The sequence below is a fragment of the Eleutherodactylus coqui genome, chromosome 3, assembly GCF_035609145.1.
Source record: "Eleutherodactylus coqui strain aEleCoq1 chromosome 3, aEleCoq1.hap1, whole genome shotgun sequence".
Taxonomy (NCBI): Eukaryota; Metazoa; Chordata; class Amphibia; order Anura; family Eleutherodactylidae; genus Eleutherodactylus; species Eleutherodactylus coqui.
Genome location: NC_089839.1, coordinates 44,869,113 through 44,883,260, shown reverse-complemented (window position 1 = coordinate 44,883,260; position 14,148 = coordinate 44,869,113). Strand labels below are relative to the sequence as shown.

General features: G+C 44.4%; 1 protein-coding gene across 1 annotated transcript; it reads right to left on the bottom strand.

Moving 5' to 3' along the window:
• Nucleotides 1-2,708: 2,708 nt before the first annotated feature.
• LOC136619730 (GTP cyclohydrolase 1-like) lies at nucleotides 2,709-13,477 on the bottom strand. The gene is made up of 6 exons (XM_066594489.1): nucleotides 13,016-13,477; nucleotides 9,632-9,741; nucleotides 8,033-8,088; nucleotides 5,615-5,646; nucleotides 4,404-4,488; nucleotides 2,709-2,976 (listed from the first exon to the last, which is right to left on the bottom strand). Exons 1-6 carry the CDS (start codon nucleotides 13,293-13,295, stop codon nucleotides 2,850-2,852), a joined length of 690 nt encoding a protein of 229 aa, XP_066450586.1. The 5' UTR covers nucleotides 13,296-13,477; the 3' UTR covers nucleotides 2,709-2,849.
• Nucleotides 13,478-14,148: the final 671 nt, after the last annotated feature.

The window sequence follows — 14,148 nt, the reverse complement described above, 5'->3', positions numbered from 1 at the left end:
GCAGTGCTACATATCGCATGTATGTGAAGCCCATGGTTTGAAATGGGTTCTTCTACATGAGCGATGTTTGGTAGCCTGCGGCATTGCTAGAATACCAATTGTGGCATGCTCTATGGAGCTGGAATTTGCGGTTTTGTTTTTTTACATTTTTCTTGTAGCCCATGTTTCTCTATGGAGCCTATGGTTTTCGTGCGATACGCTGCAACTTTTACAGTAGGAAATCCTATTGTAAAAGCACTAAAATAAGCTCTAGTTGTATATATAATAAAAAAATGCATCACCTAAGAGGCGCTGTCCGCTCCCTGGCACTTCTTTGAAGTTCTCTGGCAGAGCTTCTTGGTCAGGAGTTTGAAAATTCCCACCTCCAGGAAGCTCTTCCACTGACTGGATGAGCCTCGGCGCTTGAGAACCAATCAGAGCCAGCGCTCAATGAACCAATCACAGCGATTTTTTTTTTTTTTTTCTGCAGCCAGGTCTTATTTTTGGGGTAGGGCTTATATTTCAAGCACGTGACTTTGTAATGACACAAAATCACAATATCGCAGTGAGAAAACATTACACAGATGCGATATCACTGCGATTTCTTTTTCCTCACGGCGACATCATGTGAACACGGCCTAAAGGAAACCTGACAAATCCGATTAGCACCAGAAACTAAGTTATGGTGCTCGTAGGACAGGGAACATGGAGTCTGAGGTGTATTCTTATACCCCGCCTCCTTGCTCTCTCGAACTGTGTGCGCACTGACTGAAGAAAAGAGTCACATTCACAGATCTAGCCCCAACCTCCAGGGGTGATGGACAGGAAACCGGATAAGTCTAAAAAGTACACCCGCGGACTCCATGTTCCGTGTCCTATGAGCACCATAACTTAGTTTCTGGGGCTTAGCAGATGTGACAAGTCACTTTCTTCATGCTTTATCTTTATTTTGTCACAGATCAGTTGTGAACATGGAGTTCTGGATGTATTGTAGCTTGAAGGGTTGGCCTTTGTTCACACTTGTGTCATGGCTTCCAATTCTCAGGTAACCCTGATGGCTCTGATTGACATTTTTTGGGATTCGTCTGCATTTGTGGGTAATCATTAGTTCTTATCAATGGAAATCTGATGAAACCGAACCCAAACACCAGTGTGAAGAGGGTCTAATATATGCTACATAACAACATTGCTTCTACGCTCCACATCCAGAGTTACCAGTTCTGTAAGTTAAATAAACTGCTTTTACATCTTGAACTAAAAAACTTGCCGCTTTATTTATCCTATATGATGACTGCCGTGCAGTTCAAAGAGAGAAAACTGCAAAAATTGCTGTATTTGTTCCCCCACCCCCCACGTCCCTTCCCAAAATGGTACCAAAAGGAGCACAATTAAAGTTTTGGGGTCGAAGTACTGGCTTAAATCCAATTAAAGCAACCATCTGGTTTCAGCACGAATTTCCATCCCGGACCTGCAGGGGGAGTATATTACCTACCCTTTTTGTCTTTTGCCATCCCTCCAATCCGCCGGTTTCAGGTCTCGTTTTCGACCTTCAAAGATGGCCAATGCAATCTTCAGAATAACTAACCCCTGCAGTGCGTTGGTAGTGTCAGGGAGCGTCCACACAGGACGGATCTGTTGTGGAGTATCCTCAGCAGGAAATCTGCATCAAAAACTGGAATTTGGTGCAGACTTCACCCCACCATTATCTAGAGGTGGATTCCGCAGTACATCCGGTATTAGAATTGACATGCTGTGGATTTAAATTCTACGTCAGTTTTCTGCTGATTTTCTTCGTCTGCAGCGTGTGAACGAGACTTTGAAAATCTCATCCACTTTTTTGCTACTGTAAATGCTGAGGATTTTCCGTGCGGAGGGTTCGTACAGAAAATCCACCCTTTGTAAACATGACCTTAGACTAGACTACCGGTGTACTATACCTGCTTTCTGATTGACCTGAGATAAATCACATGATCGGCAGTGGCCAATTAGAGAGCAGTGCACAGTGCGCATCTGGTAGGTAGAACTTGAACTGCTGAAAATATCCCAACAGCGATGGAAAGGACTCTTCGTAAGTAGAGATGAGCGAGTATACTCACTAAGGCACAATACTCGAGTGAGTAGTGCCTTAGCCGAGTATCTCTCCGCTCGTCTCTAAAGATTCGGGGGCCGGCGGGGGGCGGGGAGAGGCGGGGGAGAGCGGGGAGGAACGGAGGGGGGAGAGAGATCTCCCCGCCGGCCCCGAATCTTTAGAGACGAGCGGGGAGATACTCGGCTAAGGCACTACTCGCTCGAGTAATGTGCCTTAGCCAGTATACTCGCTCATCTCTATTTGTAAGTAATCACAAATATCTGATTGCGGCTTCTGCTGCCAAGGATGGCACAAGCAGTTATTACATTTCGAGGGGCAATTACTTTTTCACATGGGTGATAGAGGTTTGGAGTGAATGGGCTGAGTATACAAGCTGCCTTGTGTGGTTACGTGTGTCATCTTCATTAAAATGAGTTGCTTGATCTGAACCATTTGTATGGGCCAAATTGGCAAGAATAGAAGAAACCGGGTGAGGGGCAATTCGTTTTTGTGCCCCTTTGTATGCCCATACGGTGAATACTGCGTCATACAAGACCTGTATGTCGTCTCCGGATGGTTGAACTCGTTTTCTATACCTGGTAATCACCCATTTTTGGGCTGATCTCAGTAAATTCACTACTTTGTATCCGATCCTCTGTGTAATGCTAACAGATTGTTAAGGAAATTGTAGTATTTTATTAATCGTATTTCCAGGTACATAAAAACCTGTTAACGATGAGCACCATTGGTCATTGGATCACACGTTGTACAGCTTCGTTATGTTCAGCGTAATCCTTTGCATTCACTGTTTGATCAGCGAGAGGAATTCTTCTCTGGTCTTGGGGTCGTCCCTGAAGATGCCGTGCATCGTGCTGGTGACCGTTCTGCTGTTCATCTTCTGTACGCCGCGCATCACCATACACATGTGCCTACGACCAAGAACACAATCCGCTTAACCCATGGGCTCTGGAAGTGGGTGGACTACAAACATGCGCCGCCCCCTCATAACAGTTTAACTGCAGCGTTTAAGTGAATTAAGAACAATTCTTGTATATTTTTTTTCCCCACCGATGTTCACCTCGTCAAATAAGTAATGTGTTATTTTGATAGATTGGGCTTCTATGAATGCGGCGGTACCAAATATCATTTTTAATTTTTATTATAAATATGGGAAAACCTTATTTATTTTTACAATAACTTTTTTTTCCCCATTTATTTTATGGACCCTTAACCCTTTCCAATCCACTGTCTGATGTCTGAAGACATTCTGATTAAAGGCTGTACAGCTCCGATGTCGCAAGACGTCCGGCAGGGTATTCTTACTGTAGATTACTGGCCGCTCTGTTTTTGGGGGGGTCTCTCCAGCATGTCACATACCACAGTACTGGCTCTAGCCAGCAGATGGCGCCATTGTATAATGGCAGAAAGAGAAAGCCCCCTAGGAAACCTTGAATCCAAAATTGGACTGCAAAGGGTTAAACTTTGGTCATTCTTACCATATACTGCAATACTTCAGTAGTGCTATATATGGTATTTCTGCTGGTGTTTTATTAAGACAGGCCATCATAATAGGTCAAAATGCATGGTAGCCCTGAGGATCTTCAGAAGCCCACCCCCCCATCCCGGCTGCCATGATAATCAAACGGCACCTCGGAATCTCCTCGTTAGGGGAGTCCTTTTCGACACCTGAACTTCAATCGGGATATTTAAGTGCTGCTGTGAGAATTAACAGCAGCATTTAAAGAATGAACATCTGCAATCAGCATTCACGCTGATAGTAGCTGTTGAAATCAGGTGTCAGCTGTCAAAGACAGCTAACACCCACTGTATATGAAGTGGGCTCAGCTACTGGGCCTGCTCCATGCAAACGCCACTGCTACTCGTGTTTGCCTATTAGCATTAAGGGATTAATGTATTTAATTTTTTTTTTCTACCGCTTTGCGCTTTATTTTTCTTACAGAGTTCCAAATCGCCCGCATAGAGAAAGTTAAAAATATATTTTTGGTTGCCCTCAGTCACCACTAGATGGAGCCTAGGAGATTACTGCATACTGTGTTATCATTGAGTTCAATGTGGAAACAGTATGCAGTAAGGCTTAGGCTCCCTTTAGTGCTGACTGCTAGCACTTAACATGTTATGTCTTATTTCTGCATTTTCTCTGCATCCTGTGTGTCTTGTGCCAAGGGCTGATAACTGATTGTATGCTGTCAACTTTATGTTTCCGTGCTGCGATACTCCATTATCACATCCCTCCTGCTCGTACAGTAGCAGATTTCCCTTACTTTTATTCCTATAACAGGTTTGTAGATTTCATAGCATTACATCAAGGGAAAGGTACCAAAAAGATGCCACTTACGAAGCTTCCACAACCACGGCTACTCCCACCGGCTGGAGGGCTTCATTGATTGCAATGGCAATTTGCTTTGTGAGACGTTCCTGAACTGTAAAATATACAACTTTATTATCACTGCAGATGACAGATTTGATCATTATTACAGATTAGAATGACTAACAACGATGTTAAAGGGGTACGCCACCAATGTCTGTGATGAGACACGCCTACAATTTGTAGCATAAGAATGGCGCATCACAGGAAACACAACTGTAGGAGGGGGTCACTTCAAACTACATATTCATCTTTAACCCCTTAACTTATCTTAGTACAACCCCTTTATCTACTATCCATAGACTAGGGGATACCTTGCTGATCGGTGGAGGGTTCACTTTTGGGAACCCCTCCTGATCTTGAACTGAGGTCCCTATGTGATAAGTGACATAACTTTTTTTTTTCTATGGGTCGATCTGATTATACCGCTTTTGCACAAAAAAACCTTTAAAAATGACACTGCTGCGTTTAATTGCTACCATTATGGGGTACATATAACTTTTTTGATCACTCTTATTGTGTTTTTTTTTTTTTTGGGGGGGGGGGGGGGGTTGACTTTGCCTTCTTTTTCTATCCCTGTAGGCAACTTGAACCTGTGATCCTATGATTGCTCAGATAATACATTGCAGTGCATGTTATATCAGCTATGGCAGACTCAGAAACCATTGTCTGGCACCCGCTTGCCATGGCAACCCATTTGTCCTTCATGATTGGATGGAGGAGTGCCAATGATGTCACAGAGGCGGCTTCCTCTCTTAACCTCCTACATGCTGTGATCAACATTGATTGTGGCATGTAACAGGTTAATGGCAGTTTTCCAAGTTCTTGGTAACACCAGCCATTGCAGCTGGACCCTGGCTACAGCCGGCTTTTGCTATGGCTGATCCAAGCTCAGCTACTGAGCCTGTGCCATCCATGTATGGCATTTCGTGGGAAATCTTTCCCTCTTAAGACGTACTATAGATGTACATCAAGTGGTAGGAAGGAGTTAAACACTTTTCAGAAAATTAATCTTTGAAGAACTAGCAGAATTTTCCCCCCAAGAACCCCCCCCCATAAATTCATAAAAGTTATGGCTCTTGGAAGGTGAGGATGAAAAATGAAGAAAAAAAGAAAACTGTCCTTGTCCTTAAGGGGTTAAAATCCCAACATTTTGGCTTTGTACAATGGTGTCAATTTACCTTGTAATCTCCGGCTGAAGATTTCAACAATTCTGAAAAAACACAAAAACAAATGTCTGATTAAAGTGTCATTTATAAGAGCACCTCTGCGGGGGATGGGTGAGGCTTCCTGTTCTCTGCTCAGTGGCCCACCGGGCTTAAAGTGGTTCTGGCCTATGTTATACTGTATAGGCCACCAGGTAATGTCCGCAGCTGCCCAGTAGATGTTGGCGAGCAGTTGTTTCTGTGATTATAAGTTCTACAACTTCTTCAAGGAGATTGAACGCCCCTACAATCCGTTCAGTTAGCTATGCCCTCCCCCTTTAAATTAGGACATCCAAACTACATTATGGGTCTCAAGGTGAGGAAACGGGGAACTGGGTTTCATACTCAACCGGGTGGCCTGTTCCAGCGCTGTGTCCCTGTGAAGTTGGCACACTTTTTGCATCTCTATGAAAGGTGCAAATGCAGAAAGAACCAAGCCAACTTCGCGGGGACACAGTGCTGGATAGGGTGCCTGGTGAGTATGAAACATCGCTCTTTGGACTCCCTGTTCCCTCACCTTTGAGCCCCATAATGTAGTTCTTAGGACTCGAAGGGGTGCCAAGTTCTCTTTAAGGGTTTTTTCCAAGCGAGTACGGACTGATTTTTTAATCGAGCCACACTGGCACAGAAGTAGAACATATTGATTTCAATGGTTCTATTCACATGACGGATATTCTGAGTTTTAAAAAAAGCAGCATGTCCAATATTGGGCTGATTCTCCGACAAGAAGCCTATTCACGTCGATGAGTACTAGTGTGATCCATTTTTAACGCATGTAATTATGAGGACCAGGTAATGTATAGGCTGGCCACTTTTTTTTTAACACACAGAAAAAACGGATGACACTTGCGAGTAAGGGAAAAAACAAAGTATGACAATCGCACAAATAAAACCGGTGAATTTTTCACGGATTGCAATTGCACTCGCTTGTGTAAATCACATCAGGGGACAGTAAAGCCTTATTCACACAGGCAAATGTGATTGTAAACCATGAAGGTCAGGAACGCTATCTCTTCTCCTTAGGGAGAGCACCTAGAAGGTGAGTGAGGAGACTTACAAGGCCATTCATGCTCCTCTGGGTAATATGCAAATAAGGAAGATGGAACAATACCTCTGCAGCGCCGCCTATTGGAAGGCAGCTTCCTACAAGTCAATGTTAGGCTCTTTATACAAGCCTTGTAACAATAACTGGGAATTGAAAGCCAAGCCAGAATCCATACACAGAAAGCTGTTTCAGTGCTTAGTCACACGGGCGCGTCGGCGCCCATGTTACTGCAGGAGGAAGACGGCCGTACCTCAAGACCGGCTTCATTGCCGGTCATGTGTTCTTTCTTCAGTGCTGCGGGGAGTCGTCCGTCTTGAAGTACGGCCGTCTTCTTCCTGCAGTAAGGGCTCAGTCACACGGGCGCATCGGCGCCTGTGTACGGGTGCCGATGCGCCCGTGTGACTAAGCCCTCAGGGTGTTTGTTACAAGGCTTGTATAAAGAGTCTTAACATTGACAAACATCCCGAAATAGCTGTCTGTGTATGGATTCTGGTTTGGCTTTCAATTCCCAGTCATTGTTACAAGGCTTGTATAAAAAGCCTTACATTGACTTGGAGGAAGCTGCCTTCCAATAGGTGGCGCTGTGGAGGTATTGTTCCATCTTTCTTATTTGTAATCCATGAAAAACAGACATTTTTTTTAATGCAATTTTCATCTATTTTTGCTTATTTCATCAGTATGCGCTATCTTTTTTTTCTATGCGTTAAGAAAAAAAAAACTAACTAGAAAGTATCCCAAATGATGTCCCGACCACACAGGTCCCCATATTTACATGTGTTAAGAACAGATCACACTAGCATCATGCGAGTGCAATCAGTTTTTTTTATGCACCCAATCACTTGAATAGGCCTGTGTGGACCAAGATAGGCATGCTACGTTTTTGTTTTTTCTCGAACTACCCATCTGAGTCAAACAACGCTTATGTGACCAGACCCACTGAAATCAATGTGTTCTATTTCCATGTGAGTTCAGTCCAATTTAAAAATCGGATCATATTCACACAGAAAAAAATGTTGTGGGAATATGCCTTAATGGAGCTATATGGCAGTAGAGAACGGCGCCCTTACTAAGTAACCCTAGCTAGTCCGAAGGGCTGCGATGGCTCATATGATGCTTTGAAGTGTAAAGTTGTTCCAACTGTTATGAATAAGTCCACAGGGCAGGATAGTCTCCACATGTGATCCTTCTCTGAACTTCTCATTGGCTGTGAGAGGAGAACCATATCTGCATATATCGCATGTTCGATTTCATCTTGTGGATATCCTAATTTTAAGGAGCCTGTCCTACACAGAGGTTTATGTCAACAGGTAAAAGTAGATCTATCTGACCAATGATGGTATCAGCCTTACCTTGCCAGTTTGCTAAGCCCAACTACTTTTCGATTTGGTAAGTAGCCGATGTGCACCTAGAAATACAAGATTAATAGGTTAACTACCATTAGATCATGATCAGTGGAGTGACTATAGAGAGTATGAGGGTATCAATGCCTAGGGGGTCTCACCTCAGAACCCCCACAGAAGAGCAGCACTGTACCTGGGCTAGATTGATCTAGATTTAGCATGGGCCATTGTTTTCTATTTTCCAAGCATGCACATTGCATCTGAATGTACTTGCATTGGCTTTATCACCTCAATGTGCATGCGCTGGAAGCAACCATAGGGTTTTCTGTTGCAATGACACCCAGCTTCACTACACAGGCCCAGGAACTAGATGGGGTTGTGATGACATATGCTGGCCTCAAGGACGTCAGCCAAGCTAGAATAGGTGTGTTCAGGGAGTGACTACCATGACTCTTAAGGTGAACTTGCTCCATCACTGTGTCCAGATCCAGGGGAGGGGTCAACTTATCTATAGAGCGGTGCACTGTAAGTAACCGGCGCTAGTCTGTGAAGTACATAGCAGTCAGTTCAGCAGCTGAGAAGGAGTGTTTCGATAAGGGAGTACAATGATTGGGTAGTGTAGGAACTGGGTCCACAAAGGGGAGCACCGAGAGGGCCAAAGAGGGAAGTAGTATGGGGCCACATGAGGGGCACTATTAGTATGTCCAAGCCACAAAGGGGGTATTACTTTGTGGGGCTACACAGTGGGCACTAATATTATAGGGGGGGTACTGATGGGTTCATTGAGGGTAGTGGCAGGATGGAAAGAGCATGCAAGAGACAAGTTGTGGTTGAAAAAAAATCTTCATGCTTGTCTGGGCCCCAATAGGGAAGAAAAACACATGACACCAATCAGAGGAGACGCCACCTGTGATCACTGGAGGTAACCGCACTGTAGACACTATCACAGTGTAAAACTAGTATCTGACTATTATTTAGACAGTCCTTCATGAAACGAGCTGTATGAGGGGTACCCCTGATGCGGCCTGTTTCATGAAGGACTGTGTTGGATTGTATGGACCACCAATCCAGATCCATTTTTTGAGCCTCCATCTCACACCCGATATAAGAAGCCTCCCCTCAGATCCTGAGGTATGCTTAAGTGCTGCTACCATTGTTTGCTTCATCTTTATTTAGAGGTACACTAGTCCTATGAGGGAATCATTGAGGCGCTATTACTGTGGTGGGATATAAAGGCCATGGCCTATTGTAAAAAGCTGGTGCCGCGTGCCACGTGCGCCACTAGAGTTGTCCCTCTGTTTTACAAAAGTTGTGAAGCATGCCTCAAACCCTTGGATGTGTGACATCACTAATGATATTGGATCTCAGGTCACCATGGAGCTCCTGTCTTGCTCGGAAACAGGGGTAAAAAAATGTTCTGCTGTTTTAAATGAACACTAGAGATGAGCGAATGTACTCGGTTCCGGCGTTTTTGCCCGTTCTCCCCCTCGCTCCGCCGCCCCCCCGCATTTTACTCAGATGAGTACGCAGTTACTCAAGAAGAGCTATGCTCGCTCGAGTATCTGCCTTTACCGAGCGTGCTCGCTCATCTCTAGTTTTAGTACATACCTTGCCAAAAAACGGTACCAGGTGATGCTCACAGAGAGAAAATACATCGATGTCCTTTACAATGACAATTTCATCATGGTTTTCATCAAATATGGCATTGTTGAGTATATCTGCAACAAAGAATACATAAAATTGTTAATTTTATGGGGTTTTTTTAGATTACAATTAAAGAGAACCTGTCGCCACAATCTGACTTCACTGGCCATCAGGGGATAAAAAAATCAATCACTTGTAATGCCCTCCCTTTTTTTAATGAGCCTATGTATCTCCGTAATCACCTGCGATGACTTAGTGAATCCTGCGCTGAGCAGGGGGTCGGACCCGATGACCCCGGAGGTCCCTTCCAACTCTAGCATTCTATGATTCTATTCAATGCTAAGTGCAAAAGTAAGTGCACCCCTATGTTATGTAACTTCCCGGTGTTGTACAAACTTGAAATTTGGCACAAGGTCCTACATAGGAAAGTTAACGGGGTCGCAATTAGGTTCCAAATTCATCCTGTACCATATGCAAATCAGCAGAGAAGAGTCATGCTGATATGTGAGCTGCTGAGTTAGCACAACCTCTTTGTTTTGACAGACAGCTTGTTGCACCCCCAATTAATAGGGTTGTCACCCTTTTCATGAAAAAATAACAGCCATGAGCCATCGCAAAAGGGGGCGGGGCTTATCATGACATATGGTTTTAACTCTGCTATTCCAGTGACCCCATCTAGTAATGGTGCCTCCCTCAGTGGCCACAATAGTAAATGTCCCCCTTAGTGGCCCCAATAGTCATAGTAACCTTGTTAGTGGCCCTAGTAGTAATAGTGACACCAGTATTACTAGTGTCTTATTTAGTTGCCCCAGTAGTAATAGTGATTCTGTTAGCAGTCCCCGTAGTAATAGTGATCCCCGCAGTGGCATTCACTTAGATACATTCTCCCCTCCGTGTCCCCTATATATTTGAACAAGTACTTACAGTGCCCGTTGCCCGTTGTAGCCATGCCTGGGTCCCCTATATAATAGGACAAGTACTATTGGTCCTTTGGTTGTTGTGCCCACTTTGGTTAAGGTTCCCCTCTTGGAGCCGCCCACTAGTGGAGAGCAAAGTCATGTTCTCGGCAGCAGCAGGTTGTGCCTGTGTGAGTCCTCCGGCTGCCAAGATAATTGACCTGGGCTGCACGCTTCAAAGAGAGGGTTACCACCCGGCTGGCGGTGGTAACCTAAAAAATTTAATTGCTGGTACAAATAAATACTGGCACCGGCCTTTTGACATAGTTACCATTAGGGCTGGTGGTTCAATGGCCGGGGGTCAACCCTACCCATTACACAGAAACTGTAGTCCCTATTGGGACTAAAAAAAAATCTTGTAAAAGTAAAACTACCCTTTTCCCATTTTTCACAAAAAATAAAATAAAAAATAAGCATTATTAGTATTGCTGTGTCCATCAAATTCCTAAGCATTAAAATATCCCATTATTTATCCCACACAGTGAATGTTGTAAGACAAAAATACACAAAGCCAGAATTGTGGAGTTTTTTTGCACCCTTTCTCCTAAAAAAATTAAATAAAAAGTGGCGAATTCAAGCCCCATAGGGATAACATTGGGATGTAGACATGTCCGCATGGACTAATTCCGTCCCGTGTGAAAGGTGGCTAAGGGTACATTCACACATCGCAGAAGCAGTGCGGATTTTCTGTAGTAGAGAATCCACATCACAAGGCCCGTCAATTTCTGCACCAAAATCCACATCGATTTTTTTGGTGCAAATCTGCAGCAGAATTCACTACTTCAATTGAAAAGTTGAAATCTGCTGCGGATCCGCATTAAAAAAAAACACATCAACCCTTTGCTTTTTAAATACGGGCAAGCTTTCCCCATTTCACTCAGTCCTCATTTCCCACTTCATTCTAGCAGCGAGGCTGGCGATTGCCAGATATTGCCAGCAGGTACTTGGCGGTCCTATTGACAGTGAATGGAGCGCTGGTCCATTCAGTCTACTCCTCATGGCAGGGGGCTGCAACAACCCCTATTACTATTCAGGCTACTATGAGGGTCACTATTACTACTAAGGCCACTGTAGAGTCACTATTACTACCGGGGCCAATGTAGGGGACACTATTACTACCGAGGCCGCTTTGAGGGACTCTATTACTACTGAGGCCGATATAGGGGATACTAATACTACTGAAGCCGCTGTGGGGGACACTATTAATACTGGAGCCAATGTAGGAGACATTATTACTACTGCCACTGTGAGGTTAATATTACTACTAGCGCCAATACAGGGAACACTATTACTACTGAGGCTACTGTGGGGTCACTATTACTACTGGGGCCGATATAGGGGACACTATTACTACTGAGGCCACTCTGCATGTGGCAGCATACCAAAAGCCGACTTAGGGTAAGTTTACATGTGCAGAAATGCTGCGGAATATCCGCAGCAGAAATTTTAGCGGCAAATTCCGCAGCATTTCCACATCCAAAAAAAGTTAAAAATTTGTACCATAGGTGCAGATTTTGACTGGAAGTCAACCGTGTACCTGCAGCTGATTTCATATTATGTGGCGCCCCCCCTCACCTCCTCCGTAGGCTTCCCACTGTCAGCGCTCTTCGGCTTCCGGTTCCCAGAAGCCTGGTCATGTGCGGTGCCACTGGTGAGGTGATGCTGGTCAGGTGAGGCCACTACAAGCCGCTGGGGACCACTGACCGCAGGAAGCCTTCGGGGGAAGTGAGGGAGAGCGCCGCATAGTATGAAATCAGCTGCGGATAAGCTGCTTTTTTTCCTGTCAAAATCCCCACCAATGGTACGGATTTTGACAAATTTTTGGATGCAGAAATGCTGCAGAATTTGCTCCTCGTTTTTTTAAACGTCCCTGTACTTTTTATAATGACTAAGGTAAAATCATACGCCGTGATAAGCCCTGCCCCTGACCACACCCCTTTGTTCCGCTTTGACCCGGGGAAAATATGGTCCCCTTATCTATGGAAACTGATCAAAAACCTCCCACAGCTTGCAATGTCAACGTGGTAACATTTGGTAAAACTTGGCCACTTGCCTTCAAAAACAATGCTACACCTGTCTACAGTCTCAGCCCCATTCACTTCAATTGAACTGAACTGCAATACTACGCACAACCCATGGACATGTGTGGCGCTATATTTGATAGAAACCCGCCATATTTTACTAATCCTGTACAACCCTTTAAAGCAGCTGTTCTCTATACAATTTCTATACCAAGCCCCCTCCTCAAACTTCACATGCCACTTGTAGTATTGGTTTCCACTAATGAGTCATTCAGGCACCAGGGCCATAGATTGTGTCCCCTTAAAGTAATATCCCCACTACATATGTTATAACAACACAGCTTGCCCTAGCAACATGTAGATGAACTCACCATGAATGGTCTCCTGATATCCCTTGGTGAAGTACTGCATGGCTTTGGCAGCTCTGAGAGGGGTCTTCAGTAAGCCTTCCCTTTCGGGATCCTCCCCAAGTTCTTTTAAGATGGTGGTGTAGGCAGTTTCTAAAGCTGTCAGTTTATCATCCTCCTCCTCATGTTGCTCCTTATTGCACTGGGTCAGACATTGCTGCACCAAAGTCTTCTTCATGTCCATGGCTCCATGGTAACTGGTGAGATGGCTGCAGTTGACTTCTCCATTCATGTAAGTGTTCATGGTTGATGTTAAAGCTCACAGCTCTGATGGATCAGGTACCTCCGTCAGTGGTCAAACTTATTTAGGGAGTCTTCTTGTATTTATACATCACTGGATCACCAAGGCCAATGTCTGATGAAAATCTGTGACGTTGAAGCCATCAGACGTTGTTACACTGGAGTATTATTTTCCAGCGACATGGTCTCTTCTCCCTCGGGCTAAATTACAGATAACTGATGCACATGAATGGAAGTAGGAGGGTTTCTGATAAACAGGTTAGCTATGCTGCTCTTCCAGATGCCTTTTTATTCATTACGCTTTCACGGATTCTGCATTTAACATGCTAGTAATACACATGTAGATCAGAGCAAAACGTGGTCAAGTTCCAGAGGCAAAGGCTGGGTTTCACAAACTTTTTGAACTAAATTAAGAAAAATAGCCACAAAAATGTTTACTGTAGCAAAACTTTTTTACTGTCTACTGTGACAACTTGAGGCTTACTAAGTTCATGTTATCACCATAAAGCCTAAGGCCCAATGTCCACGGCACACGACAAAAGAGAATATTATCGCCTGGGCAGCCTACGGACCCATATTATTCAATGAGGCAGCACACACTACCGAGTTTGTTGGGGCAATTTGGACGCACAGCAAGTGTGCTGGTAGCCAAACTGGAGCAATTCCTGAGAGGCTGACAACTTCTTTTATTGAGCTGTCATATTAGACAGCCCAAGACCCAAGATGCCCTGCATAGATGGAATAGAGTGGGGTCCGACCTTCTTTCCAGTAACTTCAGCTACCAGGCATTTTTTTCAGGTTTTCCACTTCACTCAGTATGGAGAGATGTCTCCTACCCTGTTTCCCCAAAAATAAGC